Here is a 24,360-nt window from a genome sequence, read left to right as displayed (position 1 = left end):
CTTGTTGCACGTTATGTTTTAACCCATTTTTATTTTTGACAAAGTGTAATTTCGGTGATGAAATAGGAAGAGAATCATTTAGAACTTTGAACCGCATGATTTTAATCAAACGAGTCTTTTCATGTCTCTCTGCTCTTGTTGATAGATAATACTGCGCTCAAAATATTCTGCCAGTTTAAATAAATTCTCAAATCTCATTGTCCCAGATTCTGGTGTAGATTAGTAATATGGGAACAAAAAAAAAAAAAAAAGCTTTTGTACATTATAAGAATCATTAAAACCCCAAAGTGTCAAGTATTTAGTAATGATATTCATTTAATCTTTTTGGAAGTCAATTTAAATCAGTGTGGCAGGTTTATTGGGTCTGCTGTTTATCTAGAATATCAAGTACATTCACTGGACAGCCAAGCAATATTAACATTCATATTGGAAGTTATTATGAATTGTATTGTGAAGTGAGTTGCTGTTGCTTTCACCTTTGAATCACCACTGGTTCATATTTATTTGCAATATGACTTATTTGAATTGTCAGCCCACATAATATTGCATCTATTTACATACTTTAAACCATGGCATGAGATCCTGAAAATTGAGGGCTGGGTTTAGAAACCTGTAAATGTGTGGGTGAAAACATGTTTGTAAAATTATTAAAAATGTAATGTCCTCATTCTTCTGCGATAATAAACATTTTATTCAGCAGAGTAGGAAGCAGATTCTATCTAGCTGTTGTTGATTATGCAACACCAGGGCTGCTGAAAGTTGTATTTAGTCATTTTGGGCCTGTTTTGCTTCTATTTGTGGTCATTTCATGGTGAATTTAGTGGTTGCTTTGTGCCTCTTCATTAACATTTTATTTTGTGTGTCTCAATGTAGTCATTGGGCATTTTTCATCTATCTCTCTCTGCTTGTCTTTAGTTTTAATTTTTTTTTTGTCTGTGGACATTGCTGTTCGTTTTTAGCTAAATTTTGTCTTGCCAGTCATTTTGGTCCACTTCTTAGTTGCTGTGTGTCTCTTTGTGGCCATTTTTGTTCTCTTTTTAGTCACTGTATACTTCTTTGTGGTTGTGTTTTGTTAATTCCCCCTCACATATTCATATTGCAGTAGGGCACATGCCACCACTTTGGCTCCAAAGATTTGCTAACTCACACACATTTTCCATGAAATATTTACTTATTTTTCCCTCTCTCTGTTGGTTTCTTTAGGTCAATGGCATAAATGTAGAGCATTGTACTCATGAGGAAGTTGTGAGTATATTTGTAATTAACAGAATGATGTATGCATTTATTGCTGATCTATCCTTCTATCCTCCTCCCACGTTTCACACCAAATTCCAGTGGGTAGCAACAGGGAGGTGGGCCTCAAAGCTCTGAGTTGTCATCTTGGCAGGAGGCTGTTTTTCTGGTTTACACTGTGACAAATTGAAAAGATTGAAAAGGAGTGGATCGGAATCAAAAGCTGCACAAGAACCAAGGGCAGTAATATTTGGCAGACTCTCATACGTGGACTCCAGTCTTTCTTTTGTTAAATTTCTCTCTTCAATTCAGCTTCTCACTTTTTAAATACTTCCCATTTTCTCTCAGCATCCCCCATCTCTCACACACAAACTCATCCTGTGTCTGTCATCCTTGTCTTCTTGTGCAGCCCTAAACAGCTGTTCACTATATTCACCTTCAGAGTGTCAGAACGTATAATGAGCTGCTTCTCTTCAGAACAAAATCCAGAGCTTTTAATGGCAGGCTGTCGCACTCTCAGCACTGACAGCTGCTCAAGTTAAAGTAACAAGGGCTACCACACATTGTTGGAGAGGGTAGCGTGTGATCTGATAGCTGTGCAAATATGGGGAGAAATGTAAAAGTGACCTTGCAAGTTAGATAATACTTTTAAGGGTCTTTTATCTCTTTTCCAAGATGTGTGGAGGGAAGAGAGATTACATCATTTGAGCCCTAAATGCGTCTTTGAAACCATGACTCCACATCTTTGAGGGCATATTTTATATCACTTAGACATCAGATAATCAGACTTTCGAAGTGTAATTGCTTTATGTTGTCAGCTGTCACTGTGCTGCTGCCTGTGAATGAGACTTGATGAATGACGATTTAAGTGAAGCCTTTAACATATTCTTCACTCACCTTCTGTTATGTTTTGTTTGTGCACAGCTCGTGTACGGCTCGACACCAATGTGGCCTGTTTCATTTATATGAGATTACATTTTATCTCGCTGCATCACTCACAATCTCTCTCTCTCTCTCTCTCGCTATCTTTGTCTATCTCAATCTCTCTCTCTCCACCCCCCTCGCTCCTGTCAGGTTCACCTCTTGCGTACTGCTGGAGATGAGGTCACCATCACCGTTCGGTACCTGCGAGAGGTTCCATCATTTCTAAAACTGCCTCTAGGTAAGAGTCTAGTAGTTTTGATACCATGTCAGCTCACAATAAAGTGCATTTAATCGAGCATTTTAACACATACAGAGTAAACCACGTTTATGGGAGATTGACTTTTTGTTCAGCTTTAATGCTTTAAAGCTGTTCGATAGGTGAGCATTTATTTCACAGCAATAAATTGTCATGCTCAGTGGCCTGAGGTGAGCAGTAATGTCAGAAACACACAGAGCTGCAGTCCCTCGCTTCTCTACTCACCTTCAGCAGCTTGAAGAGATGGAAACAGAGACAGTAAAATCACCCGTGCAGAGCTGGTAAAAAGTGAGAAATGAGATATGCAGGCAGGTGGGAGAGGTGAGGAGATGATAGTGAGCAAGAAAATAAGAAGTTGAAGCAATTCTAAAGACAAAAAATACATTATGAAAATCTTTTTTCTTTCAGCTCTATAAATGATTTCACCTGATTTTATTGTAGAGATGTAACAATTTTATTACAGTTGATTTAAAAAAAAAAAAAAAAAAAATCAACAAACGTTATTTCTAAGCTGATAAAACACCAATGGTTATGATCTTTCATGTCTTTATTCAAGCCACCCATTAAACATACAGGGTGATGCTGTAATGGCAACAGGCCTTTTAATAACTGGTTGAGCTACATTTGGCAGCAATAACCTCAACGAGGTGCTTCATTTTGGACCATTATCTTACAGCCATATTCTTAGGATGTCTGGCGTGAACAGCTCTCTTGATTCCGCAGCATCTCTGTCTTTGTGTCTCTGAGGCCGTTCTGTGGTGGATGTTTAAACTCTTTGTCCTGCTGTATCACCCAGCTTCTTCTGCGCTTCAGCTTTCGGACAACCACCCTGACATCTGGGGGTATTCATTTTGTCCTCCACAATAGCAAGTGGTCCAGGTCCGGAGGGTGGAACTAATCCCAAGTCCTGATGCTCTCTCCAATGTACTATACTGTTGCTATGCTTTTTTCATGTTGGTACAGGGTTCCTTTTAACACCATATACAGTGCTGTGTGTTCTTCCCAAACAACTGTATCTTTATTTCATATGTCCACAAGATAGTCTCCTAGTAGTGTTGTGGAGTGTCATAGTGCCCTTTGGCAAACTTCTTCATGTGCTGTAGTGATTTCTGGTGAGAGCAATGGCTTCCTCTGTGGTGTCCTGTCATGGATACCATGCCTGTTCACTGTTTTGTGTATGGTTGACTGATGGACAGAGATGTTTTTTGGCTCCAATGAGTCCTTTAGCTCTGGAGTTCTTATTCACCTCACTGAAGATTCTGCATTCTGGAGGGTGTCTGGCTGGGTGCCTGATTCTTTGGAGAGTAGCCACATTAACAAATTGTCTCCATTTACAGACAGTATGTCTTGACTGTGGTGTGATGAATATCTAAAGTCTTTGAGATTACACTGTGACTCCTTCCAGCTACATTCAAATCTGGACTGTAGGTCTTCTGGGATCTACTTTTGTGTTTTTATAAGTCGAGGTAGATCTAAACCACAACTCCACTCTCATTTCATTTGTCTCCAGTGTTGCTAACACCTGACCCCAGTTGACATTTAATGAAATCAGAAGTGTTGCTATCACTTTTTCCACCATAACTTTGTATTTTAATGGGTGTGTTTAATGAAGACATGAAAGATATGATATGTGTGATTTTGGTGACGATCAGATCGCATTTCATGCTGAAGGTCAGGAAATTGCAAACAGTACCATTACTTTTTCATGCAGCTACATGTGGTCGAAAGCTCAGGGAAAAGCTATGAAGTAAATTTCTTTTTTGTCAAAGGCAACAATGCATGTCCTCAGCTTCTTATCAAACAGTCATGAGCATGGTACAGTATCAAGCCTCTCATCTAACCCTCCTGCAAGCAAACAAAAGACACAAAATGCTGAACTGTTCCTATAAACATGAGAACTTGGCATTACAGTAAATCTGAGGCTTCAGATGTTCAGTCATGTGTGAGTGTAAACACCCAGTCTGCTGAGCCACCAGTAATTGTTGTCTTATGAATTAGCTGTGAGGAAAAATAAATGCACACCATGTAATACAAATTATTTCAGTCTCTGCCAGCAAACATAATGGACGATTTGTACAATTTACCTAATTATGAAGCGCACACAGATGTGGAAAAATAATTAATACTAATAGACGTGCATGAATATTTATAGCTCAGTTGATAAACCACCACATTCTCTCATATTGAAAATGGAAGCTGTGAGAAATGAAGCCGTCATATTTTGTGGGCGTCAGTGCAGAGATTTTTGGGGTTTTGCTTTAAGGTGTGTTTTCTTTCAAAAATATTTTTCATGTTGTATTCTTTGTAAGTCATCCTTTGTTTTACTGTGGAGAGGCCAGCAGGCGTTTTCCAGACTTGACTGTACTGCTCAGCTTAAAGGCAAAGGAGCAGAATGAATTCAATAACAAATTTTAAAATGTAACTCTGCCAACTTGAACCGCTGTGTTTGAGGTATAGGTGAAACTCCACTTATTTTCTTGTTATTTTACAGAATGAAAAAATAATATACATGAAATTGGACTACATGTTTAAAAATCATTCCTCTTAAGCCTTTTTTTATAAAGAAATAATCCTTGTTTCTTTCTTTGCCAGGTTCCCCTGGTCCATCCATAGATCACAGCAGAGGATCCTCTCCACTCTTTGACAGTGGCTTACATTTAAATGGAAATGGAAACACAGTAAGAAAAATCTGTTTTGATATTGCAAGTGTGTTGTTGATTTGCTGTCTGGTTTATACAAATAACTAATGCGTTCATATTTATCTTCAGCAGAGTTGCAGGTTTAACACTGTGCATTATTTATAGTAATCATTATTAGAGAGGCCATTGACTACAGTCATTACCACCTTCTAAAACATCTGTTACTAAAATGTTTCGATGTATTAATGCATTGAAAGTTGAATAAATATCTTTTTTTATTCTACTTACGTCTGATAAATATAGCTGACTGGTAATTTTATCGACGTCTTTTAACTCAGTTACGAATGTCAGTACTATTCACATTGGCAATTGATGTTTCTAATGTGACATTTAAATTACCCTATAGGTTCAATGTGTAACATTCAGAGCGATCTATTGGTACAAATCGAATATAGTATTCATAAATATGTTGTCAATGTGTGAACACTGGTAAATACTGGCGTGTGTGTGTGGGGGGGCTCAGAAGGCTGCATTCTGCAATCCCACCACTAGATGCTGCTAAATATATCACATTTTACTCATTGCACCTTTAATTGGAGCAATTATTAGTAATTGATTTTTGTTTGTGATAAATAGGTAATATGTAACTTATTACCAAGTGGCATATACATCCACCTTGCCTTTGCATAACGTTTTCAGCCGAATAAGAAAAAAAATATCCAGCTACGTTAGTAATCAAGCATTAGCATGGCAGGGCAGCAGGAGAGAAAATACTACCAATCAGCTCTATTCATTGGCTATAGATCTTCTGTTTTTATCTCACTCAGCTCACTCTGCAGGGCTAACCACCAGCCGGCCAGCAGCAGCACTATCAGCCACAGCCTGAGCCGCAGCCTGAGCCACTGCCTCTTTGTGGACTGTGGCTCGTACAAATCCGCTTTAACTTTGACGTGTTATTAAATGTGAAGTAATCCATAAAGTCTGCTGTGCGTACATGCTAGGAGAGTGTTCGGATGTCTGCTGTGTGGGTCCCAACCCCGAGAGCTGACCTCAGTGGAGCTGTTCCCCTGATAGAGCGAGGACATTTAAACTTATCTCAGCCAGACTGCCCTTGTTGTTCTTCCACCCCAGAGTAGAGTCAAAATAGGTCAGAGGGTGTAGTAAACTAGGGTGTTAACTGCACTGACATAGAGAAGATTTTGAGGCAACTTTTGTGGATTTTATAAATCCAAATCCCAACTTCTATGACAGATTAAAAAAAACTAGTGCAAAAAAATGCTCAATTTCAAATTAAATCATTCTCAAATGGCTGATATCTGAGTGATAACTCTATATTAGCATTTTTATAGCTTTTGCAGAAAAAAACAAGTTCTCTTCATTTTTAAATATTAAATGTGAAAATTCCACAGCAATTTCCATTTCATGTCTGCAGCCACATGATCAATGTATAATCACTGTATACAGCAGCAATAAATCTGCTGTGCATGCATCTATCAAAGCCTGTGGTTTAGTAGGAGGAAATGAGTCCAAAGGAAGAACAGTCAGTCAAAATCATGAATTTTGGTTCTAAATTAATTTGCAAATCCATTATTGGCTTGTTGAACTTGCTTGGTATTAAAGCAGTGATGGCAGTGATTAGTGTATACTGCTGCCATGACAGGTGGGGGTAGTTTCACTGTAGCTGATTCCACAGGGAGATGTTTCAATCTTACCAGAGCACAGTGTGGTGCACGCTGTTCATCACCTGTATCAACATGACAAGTTCAGCACTGAGTCCCAGAAAACGTACATTACATGTCATGGCTGTGCCCATCTTAGAGGAATGGCTCAGGTTAACTCATAATTACCAAAGAAATGTCTATTAATATGCACGGGTGTGTTTATTACGCAGAAATGTAAGCAAACCGGACTCAGTGTTTACATGTTGTATATCAAGTAGAAAAAAATTGAAATGTAATTTGTTATTTTCCCCAAAGCCAGAATTTCATTGTTTTATTCATGTTTTCAGAAAATTGCATATTTATATAGCGATCTTTAATGAAAGTAGTAGTTCGGAAGACTGCATCCATGGATTGTGATTTCATAAGTATTACTTAGAAAAAGCAAGGAGGACAGCAGGTGGCCACTCAAACCTTTCATTGATAATGTAGATTTAAAGTGTTTCCATTTAAATCTGTAGCAGGAGCTGGAGAAGTCAGAATATCCTTGTGCATTTCTTACAGTCCTCAGTATGTCCACAGGGTTTATCAGAGGAAACATATAGACCCTGACACACGCCCACCTATTAAAAAAAAAAAACCAAAACAATACACAAATGAGGTATGATTCAGTGTGACATAATTTGTAAACTGGCAGAAAAAAATTAGGAGTGGAAAAACACAAAATAGCAAGAAATGGCCTCCTGTTAGCTTTTGCTCATGTCAAGTGAGATTCTTCTTGCCTCACAAATAAGGACTATTATTTCAGTGGTTGTTCTTGGTCTTAGAGTAATTGCTTGTTGTGTTTTTTTTTTTTTTCAGTGCCGAATAACTCGTGAATTCACTTTAATGTTCAGAGTATAGTGATAGGACGCCTCCAGATAGAGATTTGCAGAAAAGTAGGGCAGCTCATAACTTTGCCCTCCCTAAAAAGAAAAAAAAAAGATATTGCATGTCATTAAGTCAACTGCATTGTATGAAATAGTCTGCAATGGAAAGGGTCATTAAGCCTGAGGTTGGAATGGTGATTCAGCTCATACATATTACACATTCTGTAGTAGATGAGATCAACTGGATGCTGTTTGAACAAAGGTTGTGAGTTTCTCATCTGTGAATTTTTCTTAGCAAAGGCAAACACTTTTTGTTTTGATGACTGATCCTTTAGAATTTAGTGGACTTGAACAATGAAGCACCACACTGTGTAACAGTGATGTCAACTTGTTACCTTGTTTTTTTTTTTGTTTTTTTTTTTGGTCCAAATCGCTCATCATCCATGTAAAATGTGCAGATCTACTAAAAATATGGAATGTGTGCAGGCAGAGGCACTTCTGATCTGCGTCTGTAGGCTGTTACACAGTTTTAGTGGTACATCAACCTGACCAATGGATAAGTCTATTATATATTCAAATAGCAGCTTCCCATTTTTATCCAGCATAGGTTTTTACTGTTGCTGGTTTAAAAAGTCAAACATGTTGCCAGTTGGTGCTAATTAGTGTCTGAAATCAAGGACAGGCCAAAATTAATTTGCTGTCATCAGGATTGTGTGATTTCTAAAAACCTGCGGGAAGCATCACAACATAACACAGATGTCGGCAATCTTTAAACAGCATTGACCAATCTGACTGGACAACTCTGACAGAGTGAGACATCTTGAGTAAAAACCTTCAGCTGGTCACAGCAGGTTCAGTAAGAATCTCCTGGTTTATAATTTGATTCATAGCATGTGAATAAGTCATGCAAATCAAATTTAGTTCTCAATCAGGACCCACCCAGGAAACAAGTTTCTGTTGGATGTACCAAAGTCAGTAAGCTGCTAATGTGTTAATGTATAAATGCATATTTATGCTGCTATTTACACAGTACTACATTTGTTTTTGTTTTTTTATACTGAGCTTATTTGACACAAACGTTTCTCTCATAATGAATTGAGTTTTGTCTCATTTTAGGTTGCGGCTACAAGAAAATAAAGTTTTATTTATTTACAATTTTACAACCTTTCATAAGTTGAACAGTAAACATAAGAGGATTGCAAGCACTCAATAAATAAGAAAATTCAGTATTAGGTGCAGCCTGGCTAAAATGTTAAAATCCCAACCCAAAGTCCAGTATAAGAATCAGTAGCCTGTACATGTGCAGGTCTCAAGTAAACCCTTTAGTCAATTTTAGTTTTTGCCCATGAGCTACACCTGCTGCGTTTTTAATATTTTTTTCATTAAAAGAAAAAAAAAAGATGCATTACTGTAAACAAAAAAATCCATTCTATTAGTGACTAGCTAGTGAACATAGTGGAGTATCTAGCTGCTAAAACTTAAAGCTATAGTTGTTCTCTGTGTCTGCTGAATGTGTAAAGGGGCGTCTGTGAGCTAACACGTGAGCCATGACGATGAGATGAGATAAACTTTATTAATCCCTGAAGGGAAATTCATATCCGCCATACGGCTTTAATCACTGTTGTCTTTTATAGTCAGGCTTATATTTTGGTGTCAGGATATCACAGCAATTTTCTCAATACATTTGAGAAAATATACACATGTACAATATACATGTACAAGAATATTTATATGCCTTTATGCCTTTTTCTAAAACATTTGTTATGAGTGTACTGGTTGCATTTGACTAGTTGGTTACATTTGAACAACCCAACTACAGTAACTAGTCTACAGTTTCAAACAATCAGCGTATATGAGCTCACTTGCCGGCTACATTTTCAGCTAAGTAAGGAAATGCTTTGAGTCTATTGCAGCAGTTAAGCTTCATATTGCTGTCCATATCTGTACCTTAAACGGCTCCATGCTGCAAGGCCAGCTGATCTCACTGGGGGATGTCGAAAGTCATTATGGAAAATGTAGTAAAAAAAGGTCAAAACAGGGGAGACAAGTTGAGGGAAGGTTTATACAGCAAAAAAGTAAGCTGCCCTTCCTTATCACAATATAATTCCTACAATGCTACATGGCAGCAATATGCGCACCACCATTAGGTTTATTACTCTTCCCTCATGTAATGATGAAAATTTAACACTGTTTCTCAATAATGCATAGTAATAATAATAATGCATTAATTGTTCATTTTTAATCTGCACATTTTAAAAGGTTATTAAGTTAACACCAGAATTTATCTCCATTTAAATAATTTAGGTAAAGGCTCTTATTAGAAATAGACAGTTGATCTACAGCACATTTCTGTCTCGTATCTATTCTGCTGCAATATGTTAGACCTTTTCTGTTTGTTTTGACAGTATTGCTCTGTTATTCGGGTACACCACCATTTTTGGTCCTGAGCAGCTGTTGGTCAGATTGTCATGGAGTTAGAGCACACATTTACGGCCTGTTCACTTTGGTGATCCCTTATTTTTCTTTATTTTGCCACAAGGGGGTTGATATTTTTTGGTTTTTTATACACATATTGTAATTATTGGATGAGTTGCCCTGAAATTTGGTACATCTTATTCAAGATGAACCAGAATAACTTTGACAAACCTCTAAATTTACCTTTACCACTGTCGTCATAATGTTCAGTTCGTCCAGTGTTTTGGTTTATGATCAAATGCCTGAAAAATAAACAGTATGCCCATCAGCCTCAGCTGTATTTCATGTTTAGTGTTAATTACCAAATGTGAGCATGCTAAAACACTAAACTATAATTGTAATAAAAGTTATTCTTCCTAAAAACCATTATATTGTGCCAGTGTTGTTATTGAGAGCAGGTTAGATACCAAGAGTGGTTGAATCAAATTTCACCTGTGATATTCTCACTGAATATTTCTTCATCATACGGTTACAGAGTGAATGAATGAACAGTTATGGCTTTACTAGTGCTATCTAGTGTTTGCCTTGACATTAAAAAGAAAAAAAGGTACATGCTTTCAAATAGCTATGTCTGACTCATGTTTCCTTTGAAAATCACCTGTCAGTATCCACAAAGGAGTGTTTGTGCCACTGTGGCTTTGGTTTGTAATTTTCATCTCCTGAGTAAAAGCACATCAGTGTAATCCACTCTGACATCCTGATAGGTTTCTGTTTCCTGCTACCTCATCGGCTCAAGTGGAGCCCCACTTGAGAGTTAAGTAAAACGTTTGGCTCTGGGTTGACATCAATGGAGTGAAGGATGATCATTTTTGTAGAAATGCAGTAGTTAGTGGTGAGGAGCTCCCAGGAGTCTACATGCAACAGTAGAAATGTGCAATTCATGTTGCAAATGTTTAAGCTGCAGTTTGAGCCACCCATACCGTTCAAACCACAGGTCAACATACCACTCACCCAGAAACTATGATCTAATTTAGTCAGACATCATGAACAAGAGAAAGTGTGTGATTTGGTTTCTGTGTGAACGCACACCTGTGTGTGTATAATTATAAATGGATTATGTGAGATTGTTTGGAAGAGTTTGGGGATTCTGTGCTGATAGATGATCTGTTCAGGAATGATGCATTGTTTGATGTTGCTAAAGCTTCACTCATTAGTTAATGCGTAATGCATCTGTTCATCATTAAGTGTGGTGTGATTGGCATTTAAATGTGCTTCTGTCAACATGCTGTGCCTCAGGACATTTAGAATGAATGCATTTTGATGCAGGGCTTCATTAAGCCTTAAAATTTGGAGCCATTATAAAAACATCTAAAACATGTCACAGTTATTGTTGTGATGCAACAATTCTCACCCTGACGCCAATGGTAGTAGAAAAATCAGTTAATAAATGGCTGTGGCATTGGATTATTGACTGTGCACTGTTCAGCAGGCTTGTAGTTAATGATTGCTTAAAGTAGGTATATGCTGCTCTGCACTCCTTCTAAAATCACCTCACAGAGAACTCTTCTTAGAGCTTGTAAGCTCTCTTTTCTGCATCATCAATAAATCTCTCAGTTCTGATAATGTACCAACTGCTTTTAAACGGCCATGCTCACTCCTTTACTGAAAAGATGTAACCTCAATCCTCCTACTCTAAGGAATTATAGACCAATTTCTAATCTTTCCTTCATGCCTATTATGTTACAAAAGGTGGCTGCCTGCCAACTTGCAGCCCATCTATCCAGTTCCAATCCTCTTGATGGGTTCAGATCCAAACGCATTCCTGAATTGGCAAACGACTCATTAACTCACTGCAATTGATTTTTATCTTACTTCTGTCTTTCTGTTTAGTGGATAAAGTGCTGCCTTTGACACGGTGAAGAATGATGACACGCTCCGAGATCCTCTTTGGTCTCAAGGGACTAGTGTTGCCTGGTTGTGCTCATATCCAAGTGGCAGAACACAATGGGTTGTACACAGTTACACTGTATTTTCTAGCTCAAAGGTTAAACATGGTGTTTCTACTTGTACATTGTTATGCCGATGACACTTGAATCTATCTACTTGGTCCTGCCAGCTGTACATCAGTTCGATCATCATCATAATCGAACATACATTTTGATGGCTGCACAGTGTTATTCAGTCCAGAATTTTGATATCTTTCATGTATGTTACTTTTGTGCAGCTTTAATTTTTCAAAAACGGCCTTCTATCAATCATGTGACCCAAGATGCAAACAGTATTATCTAATTTAGACACCAAAAGGTTATGTTCACACTTTTTTTTTTTTTTTTTTCCGTTACTGGTCTAACATATGTGATCACAGAAGTGCTGTCTTGATGTTTTTGAAATGACTGTCAAAGTGAGGGTGTATTTTCAAGTCCTCCTCCTGATGTACAAGGCTTTACATACGTTTTCTTTCTCCTACATCTTCAGCCCAATTACTTACTACTTTATAGACTCTTGATCCTGTTTATTTTTTATTTTGTGTATTTCTAAATTTAACAAAAATCCCTCTGGAGATGTAATAGATTTTCAGTTTGCAGATACTGAATTCTTATTTGAAGACCTAAGCTTGTATGAGAATGTTTTCAGTTTTTTGCAATAATGTTAACACGGCTGCAGCCCACCCTGACCCTGAGTTGGACCAAGTGGTGTAGAGAAGGGATAAATGGATGGATAACACTGTACTGACATTTTCCCTAAATATGACATTTTATTCTTTGTAAAGGATGTCCTCACTATTATACAGCAGCCAACATCGCCCATCATTTTATTTCAGTTGTGTAAAGTCTTCAGGTCAATGTCGAGGATGAAACCTTAGCACAAAGGATTTTCAATGTGAAGCATAGAGAGACCTAACGATTACACGCTTTTCACGTCTTCGTAATCTGAGTCGATTCTAATATAAAGAAAGAAGTACTGACCATTATACTGCTGGTGAATGGCTGTGAAGTGCATTCTAATATGAAATCTCACTTGCTGCAATGTGCATTGCTGCAATTAGAAAGTATCATAACCCAGTGAACAGCTTTCAAAAACAAAAGCTGTTCCTAAGCCACATTAAGACCTTCATTATTGCTATAAGACAGACATCCTAAAGCTGCAATCTTAGCTTTTCCTAATGGCTCATTACTGCCTTTTAAAAGCAGAAATGCATCTTTGCATTTGCAACTTTCAGAAGCTCATAGTGCAGCTTCACATTTTTCATTAATCTCCTGCTGTAATGACTTGCATTCAAATGCATGACAACAACAGCCACTGGATGGTTCCAGTGGGGTACCTTTAAAGGAATTGCAGGTAAACAACAGGAAAAAGAAAATCCAAAGGCGTAGTCAATGAACTAGCAGTGGTAGGAACATGAGCATTCAAAAACTAGCAAACAGTCCAACAGGAGCAAAGGCAAAAGGTAAAGATTCGAACACTTGCATGAGATCATAGACAGAAACTGGCAGGTAATACAGACTGGAAAACTATGGCAGGCAAGGCACAATAGCCAATCTGGCACCCAATGTATACAGTACATAAAAAGGAGTTATTAGGGAATGATGGACAGGTGGCTGAAAGCAGGGGAATGCAGAGTATGAAGGGAGGGCGAGACCCTGGATCGAGAGGGGAGTGAATGTTATTGCATAAAAAAACAATGCAGTATGAATGAATGGCTGACCGAACGGTCAAGACACAAGCATGACTTTATAACCTCGCCTGGGATTAGGGCCCCTGAGATTTTATCTGAACCTGTTTCATTCTGTTATTAATGAATAGCAAGAAGAATCTGTTTCTGTGTTTTATTCACTTCTAGATGATCTAGATTCTGATTCTGAAATATATATATATATATATTTTTTTTTTTTAATTTGTGGATGCAGCTATATACAATACAACAAAAATATATGCCAGTTGTACATTTATAGGTACAGATCAGTGTTATTTGTGTTCAGTTAAATAGAAGTTGTTTTCCTGGAAAGCTAGCTATTTCTCTGGTGACAGATAATAAGGAGCCAAATAAATGAACAAAAACAAATTAATTCTAACTTCCTTTTGAAGACCAGAAAGAAAAAAAAACTGTTGGCCTGTTTGCCTCAACTCTAATTTCATGCTGATATCTGGAGTAAGTAACTAAAATGGGAATAGGAAAATGTAACTGTTAATGTTCTGCTGTATCTGCTTCATTAACATCGTTAGGCAACACCAAAGTCACTGCTGCTGAGATGCAAGAGGTGGACATTAAGTTTCAGTGCACAGTGAATTTCAATTTTAATGTGTAACTTTAAAACTCAATGTCTTTGACTAAGTAAATTGTACGTGCAGTCATTTTATACAACCCCACTGATCTGACTCCTAATTTAACATGTTATATATATGTTATATATAATATAATATATTATAACAGCGGGGATAATTCAAAACTCCATTCTCTCCACTACACACTTCAAACTCTAAGGTTATGTCATCACCTTTGCAATGGAAACAATGGAAACACAGAATTAGTAGTGGTAGTAGGAATTACACTGCAGTATATTTAACATTTCAATACAGTTCATTAATGTCATAGTTCATTAGTATCATATTGTTAATTAACTAATTTGAATGATAATTTGAACACATGGGGGGAAAAGTGCTGCTGTTTGTACTGGTGTTTTGGAAGCCAGGTGGCTTGTGTGGCCTCAGGTGAGACAGAAATGCAGTGAACAGACAGTACAAACAGTACCAGGCCAGGTTGTCAATTAAGCAGCAGTGGTTAAAAGTGCAGGTGTTTTAATATTTGCTCATTAACTCAGGTTAAGAAAGGCTCTTTTTCCACATGTAAATGGTACAAATGTTTCATTCAGGCCTCATCCTTAATGATCAAAAGGACTTGGCGGGGGAAGCAGGAAGCTCATTGCATTGTTCATGTATTCCATGCAGGCTGCATCCCCCCCTTCGCCCTCAGCTAATGAACCAAAGTATGAGAAGCGCTGGCTGGATGCTGTCTCCCTGCCCTTGTTGATGGCCAGAGTCTCCAGATACAAAGCTGGCACAGATAAATTAAGGTAAGGGTAATCCAGCATGATATAATTCACCTCTAAGGTGCACAGTTCACTGGGCACAGTTGTTGGCTTAGCAAGCACTTTTCATTTAGGTAGGAGGATGTTAATGCCAATATCTATGCATGGGCATAAACGGCTTAAAAGGTCACCGCAGCTGTGAGGCTGTGGCTCAGAAGGTGTAACTGTGAGAACACTGGTCGCACTTGTAAATGCATTTCATCATTAGGCCTGTCCTTTTTTTTTTTTTTTTTTTTCTTTTACTGATTTTCATGTGTGTCGTAGTTTCACTTTTTTTATTTTTTTATTTTTCTATTTTCTATTTTTAAGCTGTGGGGCAAAATAAAACTAAAGTGTGCTGTTCATTATAGTCAACATTTTGCAGTCATCGCACATACAGAGGCATGCTAATATTCATGAGACAGTTACTCCATCCCATCATTTATTATGTAGTCACTGTTTTTCAGTTTGATTGTTTTTGTACTTGGTGATAACAGCCAAGTCTCATTTGTGGGCTTGGCACCTACTGCAAAATTTTATCATCAAAGTCTGATGAGAAAAGATTAAGACCTTTACATGTTTACATAACTTACTATGACATTTTTTATTCAAATTATTACTGATGTTAAAAACTACATTTGGTACCGTGTGTTTGGAACACAACAGGTACCCTAATGACGCATTTAATTTCTTCTTTTGTAATAGCTTTTTGGTGAAAGTGGAAATGAGTCACCTTCAGTATGAGTCTGTCTTATAGTTTCTTGCTCTCCTGCTGTAGCTGAAGCAGAAGTCTCTGTAGGGCGTGTCTTGGATGCATAATTCAAGAAATTGCAGCTACATAATGATAATAAATAATGGAACTCTGTTTGGCACAGTTAATCAAAATATGTATTAAACTTGTTTATTGGACACTTCAGTGGGTATTTATCCAATTTAAAGCTTTGGACAGCTGCCAAAGATAAGAAAATGGTTTAAAAAAAAAAAAAAAAAAAAACTCTAATATGCTATGCTCCATCAGTAGACGTTAAAAGTGGTGGTTAGTTACAGCAGAACAGTTCTAGGTCAGTAACATGAACCATTCACAGACTATAACTTATTTTCTTCGGTCAGCAGCTTATAAGAGAAACAAAAGGAAGAGGATTAAAAAGGAACAAAAGAGAAAGAATTCAGAATGAATGCTGAATTTTTGATAATGATAATACGTACGATGATGATGATGATGACAATAATTATAATATTTATCCTAATCATTATTTTGTACAGAACATTACACTGCAGATGTTTTGCACTGAACAAGACAGAGCAATTAATTACAATCATGTCTGCAAATCTGTGCCATGTTTTGACCTATTTCAACAGTGGTGTATGTTCAGAACAGATTTTTAAGAACCTCTTTTTTTCCATCATCTTAGAGCATCAAATACAATAAGTGGTGAAAAGTACCAAAGTGACATTTGTACATTTTGTTACTGACACTAATGTAGTTAAAACTTGTGAAAGATGTTATGAAGTGGATTTTTTTACATTATTAAATCTGATTTTAAATAAGAACTGAACAACAGGAATAGGCCAGCATGGCATGTTTTTAAAGCATCAAGTGGAAGCACAGAAGTATATTGAAAAAATATTATGAATGTTTGAGCAGTAGCAGTGATTCATTTAGCCATTAACGTTATACCACATGAACGAAACTTTGTCATTGAGGAAGAGCTCAATCGTGCAGTGTCAAAATGCATATAAATGTAATCAAAACATAAAAACAATTAGAACATTTACTTAAATATCATAAACTGTAAAACTATAAACTATAAATCCATATCCTGCATTGGTGAATAATGATAAAATGCAATATCTCAATATGAAGAAGAAATTAGATGTGTGGTAGCATAATTAAAAAGTGTACTTACTTAAGGTATAACTAAGGAGCCCACAGTAAAGCACCTACTCCTTGTCAGTAGCACATCACTGTCTGAGGGGTGTTCACATGCCTCCATGAGGAGATGCTCTTTAGGTTTTATTTGGATGAATAATACGCAATACTGATTCCGTCAGATGTTTTAGTCCAATCGACAGTTTAATGACCACTAAGTGCGAGTGAAATATTGAAGAAATGTATTCGGGGAGATTTGGAGCTTAGTCACACTGAACCTAATAACCCATGGCTGGATCAGGCATAGCAGAGTTCAGTCAATAAAGAGCCTTGCAGGCAGAGAGCACGTCAATATCAGTGTTTACTCTACAAAATATGGCTGACATGGGTATATCAAAATACACAAATACCAAGCTAATCAGTGTGAATGTCAATAGGGGTGAAGAGCTGAGAATATTTCACATGATGATCTCAAAGGAACATGTTCAGACCTGTGTTTGTCGGGTCAGATGAGTTATGATAATCCTTTCTGGTCTTAATTTAGTACAGTTATGATCTGTGATTAGAAAAATGTCATTTTGTTTTGAGTCAGGGTTACAAAATGGAAGTGTTTTTAGTGATTCGACACACATGCTTACATGATTATTCACACCTTTAATTAGTAATCTGATTTGGAGTTTTTATGTGTTTAACAAATTGAGCTGTAACAGCTAATTTGTTTTTGTTTTTATTTGCATGCAATGATTTATTTAGACATTTTAATAAGGGTGTTTATAGAGAATTTAAAATGGGTGTTTAAGCTGTAAGTAATGGTCAGGTTTGTACGACTTCAGTAAAAGGCCTTGGGTGTCTGTGTTTCTAATGAACCATTAAAAGAAGTTAGTCACTTGCAATTACAAATGTTAATAAATCACAGGTTATACAATTTATCAAGGCTGCAGTTGTAAATGGGATTTGGTCCATATGTCCTGCAGCAAGATAAGTGGCCCATTGGAAAAGGGTGTGAACCAGAACTATGAACTAGTGAGCTAAAGATACGAGCTGTGTCATGGTGCAGGTGGTTTTTCCACATCAACCTGGCAATGCAAAAGTTGTATTGGCATCCAACTAATCTATAAATCATATAGTAAATTAGAGCATAAGTAAATTATGTATTAACCATTAATAAATAAAGTGGGACTGAAATCAGAATACCTAATTAAATGTGCTAATGTTATCAGAAATTAATTCCTAAAAGGCCGTGAGGAAAATTCAGGATTAGTCAGGATATTTGTTGAAACCTGAGCTACATATGTTCATGTGTCGCCCTATGCTTTGAATTGTGTGTTACAGGATGCATATGTGCAGACTGACACATTCATTTTCTAAAGGGGGAAGTTCCTCTGTTTCTCATCTTAAGCTGGGCAAACACTTCGAGTTCTGTTAATTGTGTACACTGAGTTAAGTCACACTACATGTTCCAGCATGGCTCGAACCTGCGACTTCATTGTTCACTCTGTTCATTCCAACAACCGGGCACGATGTGAGTGACCACACTGAACATTTAATTAAACAGAACTCCTGAACAGGTTTCATTGACAATTCCAGTAAAGTTTGGCCCTATTCTCAAAGTAGTTGGGGGGCGATTGATTTGAGGCTAAAATCTCTCAAGTTTCTGCCCAGCTTGAATTTTTTTAATTGTGTACCTACTAGTAGGAGCCATGTGTGGTCCAATATGCAATTTAGGTGGAAACTAGAATCCTCAGGTCTCCAGCTCTTCAACTTTTCAATCGAAGATTGCTGGTTTTTTTTTTTTTTATGAGGGAGCAGTAGAAATAATTTTAGGAAATTTAAGCAAGTGATATAATTTTTTATCAGATTGAAATAATTCTTTGAGCAATGTATTTTATATATGGCTAAGACATGTCAAGGATAGATCTTTTAAATTGTATGGTCAGCTATTACAGGGCGGCTCAGAAGGTAGAGCTGCTAACCCACCTATCACAGAGCTGACAGTGGACTACTGTGTGTGCATGTGTGATTGGGGTGTGTGCGAGTGTGTGAGTATGTGGTTGAATAAGCCATAATAACAGTAAAGATACAAAAGCACTGTATAACTGTATTGATATAGTGCATACAGGAAAAACACCTAGAAATCCACAGATCTGTCCTCATAGCTGGGAGTTTACCAGTATTTTCATTCTTTTTCCTGAGCAGCTGCCAGTTGTGTCACTGGGAAGATGGTGTTATTACTCTTGTTCCCATCTAATGTTGGCATGGACTTGTTGTTGTGTCTGGAAGGTTATACAAGGTTGTAGAGATCCTACTAGTATTTGTGCTCCCAGTAGTGAGGACAAAGTTTTTCTCAAAGTTTTTCTTTCCATTACCCAATTTAAATCCACTCCATGAGGGGAACTGGGGAATTGTTCTTGTTTTCATGTTGAAATAAAAGGGAAAACAAGGCCACACGGAAAGCTGACGGCAAAGAAGCAGAGAGCAGACCTTCTCTCTTTTCTTTGCTCACATTTTCCTGACAAGACTCAAGTGTCAGAGCAGCTCATCAGCCTGACAGTGACGCATTCTCAGCCTTTTGTTTAAGCTGTCAAAACAGATATATTTGAAAGGAAAGGAACCTTGCAAATTAATAGGGCTTTGTCTACTGGTCGGTTTCTTATCTAAAAGAGAGCAGCCATTTGCGTTTTGTGTTACCCATCAGTTCTGTATAAATTACTTATAGAGTCATCCTTAAAATTTTGATCCTGGTGGATTTTGGTGCCGGCGTATTTTATATTATAGCAAACTCTCCTTGTAGAAGCTTTTGGGTTGTTGCTGCTGACCACAGTGACGCAGTGACTTAGCATTTACTGTGTAAGGTGACACAGCAGCAGCAGAGTGTTGTTATTCCTATAGTGAGTGATCAGCTGTGAGATAAAATTGCACTGGAATACAGGCATGGAAATACAGTATGCAAGCAGGAGCAAAAATGCGGTCTGATTTCACAGATATCCTATAGATTAACTTTAATTAAAAGATTATGATATTACACTTTGATGATCTAGGACCTTGTTTTTATTTCATCTGTTTGTTATTGGTTTGATTTATTGTCTTGGATTCCAATTTGAAATTACATCAAAGCACTTCTTGGTAGGAATTCAAGAGCAAGTTTTTCTCATTAATTCTGCTGAATACAAAATGCCCCAAAGCCTGTCTGTTTGCCTGCCTTCCTAATCATTAGACATGGCACGTTTTCCCTCTCATCGCCATTTGCACTATAACTAACAGCTGGATTCTTCCCAAAAACACCCCTCATATGTATATTCTTCTTCCTGAATGTTGACTGGGTGACATGTCTCTGCTCTGTCTCAGTGGATTTATTACTGCCTTGTCAGCAGGCGGGGCACAGTAATTTGGGCCGCTGGGAACGGTGCAGATGTATGAAAGAATCACGCTCTTCCTAGATCCTGTCTCTCAGTGAGGCTGTCCTGCTCGCTCCAGGTGGAAGGGCTTTGGCAGCTCCTCCTTAAACAGTTGTGCTCTGCCTGACATTGATCCGCCAGCTGTCCGTTCCTTTGATTAATCTCTTGCTTTAGTTTCTTCATTCATTGTACTTTCATGCCTTCTCGCATTTCCCCCATTACTTCACAGTCTCAAAGGTTCTGCATTAATTGAAAGAGATCTGACTGATAGACTGTAGAGTCTGCGCCTGTCATTTCATCAGTTGTTCACTCTATCTCTGCAGTATAGAGGCATTTTGATGTTTCTAGTTTGCAAGGCAAAGCTTTTTTTTAAAAAAAAGGATTCTGAACAGCCATTAGTGATGCTTTATAGTCATACAAAGCATAGAATGAAGCTCATTTGTGTGAGGGACTCTCACAAAGAAAGAATCTGTGCCCTTATTAAATAAAAGAATTACATTTAAGTCCAGTGAAAAATCACCCCTGGAGAGCCACTGGGTCAGTACACAGGCAGCAGAACATAGGATTTTAACAAGCCTATTGCAGATCTAGTATGAAAGTCATGCTCACCAGAGGATTTGTTAGGAATGCTGACTTTGTAACATCTGACCTCGAGGAACTTGTGTGTGTGTGTGTGTGTGTGTGTGTGTGTGTGTGTGTGTGTGTGTGCGTGCGTGCAAGAGGTGTTTGGTTTAGGAGCTGTTTTCAAACATTTCCCTCTTCATACTGGGCATTTGGGGCTTCTGTTGTTTATCAGGGTTCACCTCACATACCTCCAAAACATCTTTCCCACTTCTCGTGTGCACCTACCTAATATTTCTGAAGCTTTTAGATTTTTTTTTTCTCCCCCTAATGTTCCAGGTTCTCCACGCCGACAAATGGGATCGCTTAACCAAAACATAAAACCATTTTTAATGATGACAATCTCTGAGGCCAAAAGTAGCAGCAGTGTGCAAAGCCAGTGAAATTAAATGTCAGAAAGTATCATATTTTGCTGATCTCTCATAGATGACCTCATCAACAACCCATCAGCAGAAAAATGTAATTATGTTAGTAAAGCAATACGTTTAACCTAGAGGCACTCCAAGGGGATGACATATTCCTAAAGTTTACTCAGATGATGACGATTGCAAAAAACTTTGTACTGTGTAAAATAAAATCCTCATTTCCCCTTGTAAATTCTTTATGACAGGTAACTTTCTCAAGCTGAACTGCAAGGTGTATTATTTATTTCTTAGCCTGTTTGAGGAGGCCGTGCAAAGAGCTCATCCCACTTCTCTATGCTTGTTTTCTAAACAGTTAGTTCAGGACATGAGCACTTGAAATTATTTACCCTTGATATTAAAACATTAGAAACACTGACCATTTGACAAATAGTTTGATATTGTGTCAGAATTTTATTTTTTTTTTTGTGGCACTTACTGAAATTCACTGTAAAGTTTACAGCTATTTTTTCGTATATATCGAAATGGGGATGGTCTTGATCTTCTCATCTACCCTTTCTAGAAAAGCATCAAGATCTACTTCCTCAAAGTATTAAACTAGTCCTTTAAGCTTTTGACTGCAACCTGAATTCATTGCATGGCAACCCAGAGAGCTCCAGTACAAATTAACCATTGGCTGAGCTCTGCTTGATGTTTTGTGGAAGGTGGTCATTTGATTAATTCAAGTTTTAAACTTACCACATGTTGTATGTGATGAGAGGAATACTGCCACACCAACATGACCAGCAGAGTTCATGGCATATAAGGTAATGAAAGGGTCGGTCCAGAGCATCTGTTGTAGAGATATTTTCATAATTAGGCTCATGAAGAAGCTCTACTGTACATATTGCAGTAAGTAACTTGTCTGAAGTAACTACCTGCTCCAACTACATTTTCTGCGCTGTTGCCTTCAATCTTCTTCAGCGCTCATGTCTAATTTTGACCTCTGTGCTCCTCCAGGTCCAACTGTTTTGAAGTCTTCGCCTTGGATGAAGCCAGCACCAATATTCTTCAATTTTGCACTGCAGCAGAAAGCACAGACTGGCTCCAAGCAATATCTACAAATATCAGTGACTTGACACAGGAGAGTGTAAGTCCATCTCCAAACATTAGACGCTTGGCTGGATGTTCCCATGAGTCTTTATTGAAAATAAAAGTGAAAAGAAAAGCTGTGATTGTCACATAATTTTAAATACGTGTACTTGTGGAATGTGAGTTTATTGGAATAACACTGTGTAATGCATTAGATTTTTATCTTCTTTTTTTTTTCCAAGTTTTTTTGTTTTACATAATTAGTTATATTCCATCATCTGAATAATGTGACAGTAATTTTAATGACATAAATGAGCAGATTATTAGTTTATGGAATCATCTTTTGAAAACAGATAACACCACATTAATAAAAAAATTGAAACATGTAATAAATTTGTTTTGCCCATAGTTGATACATGTCTTTTTCCCCCCTCACACACAGACTACGGCATAGCATGGTTTTAATAGGCCCTTGCTGACAAGCACTCATTGAGTCGCAGTGGCACCTCTCCACCTCTGCTGACAAAAAAGAGGCTCTCTCATACTTAATTAATGACTGCTAAATAGTCATTCGACATGTGCACTTCTCCCTCTCTCATTTCCTCCAATTTCACTTTGATTATCACACTGATGATGTGACGCGTTTTGGGGAAAGATGCAGACATACTGTATGCCCGTGCTTGTCGATTGCACAGCTGCCTTTTTTAAAAAGCGTGATTAATTCATGCCTGCATCACCTAATTACGGACGTGGAGTGTGATTGCTAAATGGCCAATCAGGAAGTAATTGTGTTCCCGCTTTGGGAGAGAGCGGAACTTTTGTTTTAATGACCTACAACCTTTAAATAGACTGCCACACCGTTGGGGTCCTCTGTGTGCTTTTCATGTGAATGATTTATCTGACATTCTGGCGCACTATTTGATGCTGCTTAGTGTTGGTGCTTAGTGTATTTTAGAGAGACTACAACTGAAAGAATTGGGTAGCTTGTTAGTAGTAATAATAATATGACATATAACAATGTACCTTCCGTATGTATCTGAAGTGAGACAGTCCAGGAGCAGCCAATCATCCAGACTGTGCTGACACACAGTGTTTTGCAGCATTTTATAATAATTAAAGGAGCAGTTTCCAAACTAGTTAACCAAATCTGATCTGTTTGGCCACACACTGAGGGCTTAATTCACTTTCATACGTTTTACACAATCCTGGGTTTGACATTATTCCCATGGTTTTTTTTTTTCCCTCACACAGATGCTGACAAAACACAATTAAAGTTACTGTTTACAAACATATTACTGTGCAAGATTATAATTTAGGTGTTATTGTATTTAGCCATTATTTGTGCATCCGTGGTTCTAAGTGCTAAGCAAATAATGAGGAAACTACAGAGCCAAAGCTGCATAAATAGATGACACTTAAAAAAGTTAAACATGCTATGCTACCAATAGCTAAACTCATTAACATGAGTGGTCTCTGATGAAATATTATTCACAAACTGTATTACTTATGGGAACATTTTTCTTGAGTTGATATTGGCCATTACCTTTGTTTATTGAATTTGAGTTTTCTAAAGTAAATCATGTAAAAAAATCAAGGGGAAAGTTTATTAAGCCCAACATTTATTTTGGGTTTGAGGGCCAATACAATCAAGATAGCTATATATTGGCTAACAATAATATCTTTTAAAGATAACATAGCATAAACAGTCTAAAGGCAGATCCCTCCGATTATTTATTCGCAATTGTGATACAATATTAAGCAGGACATTTTCCAGTTGAAAACCTGTCAGTCTTTCCTGGTGACAGTTTCCAAATAACATTAAACCTACAGTAATTTGACAGTTTTGTTACTTATTAGTCAACATATCCATGATATTGATGTGTCTATAATATGGTAATATTGGCAGATATATCACCCTGGTCATGTGATCAGCCTAGCTGTAGTTTCTCACTTTGTATAGATATGATGAGCATGGATTTGA

The 24,360-nt window shown here is 37.5% G+C and overlaps 1 protein-coding gene across 1 annotated transcript in view; it reads left to right on the top strand.

Moving 5' to 3' along the window:
• sntg2 (syntrophin, gamma 2) overlaps nucleotides 1-24,360 on the top strand; it is a 56,628-nt gene that overhangs the window by 15,468 nt on the left and 16,800 nt on the right. Inside the window, exons 6-10 of the mRNA XM_026293674.1 lie at nucleotides 1,204-1,245; nucleotides 2,308-2,395; nucleotides 5,006-5,091; nucleotides 14,942-15,066; nucleotides 22,308-22,437. Of these exons, the coding sequence (XP_026149459.1) occupies nucleotides 1,204-1,245; nucleotides 2,308-2,395; nucleotides 5,006-5,091; nucleotides 14,942-15,066; nucleotides 22,308-22,437 (471 nt within the window). The remainder of the gene's footprint in view (nucleotides 1-1,203; nucleotides 1,246-2,307; nucleotides 2,396-5,005; nucleotides 5,092-14,941; nucleotides 15,067-22,307; nucleotides 22,438-24,360) is intronic.

The sequence above is a fragment of the Mastacembelus armatus genome, chromosome 22, assembly GCF_900324485.2.
Source record: "Mastacembelus armatus chromosome 22, fMasArm1.2, whole genome shotgun sequence".
Classification (NCBI taxonomy): Eukaryota; Metazoa; Chordata; class Actinopteri; order Synbranchiformes; family Mastacembelidae; genus Mastacembelus; species Mastacembelus armatus.
This window is presented reverse-complemented; position numbering and strand designations above follow the sequence as displayed.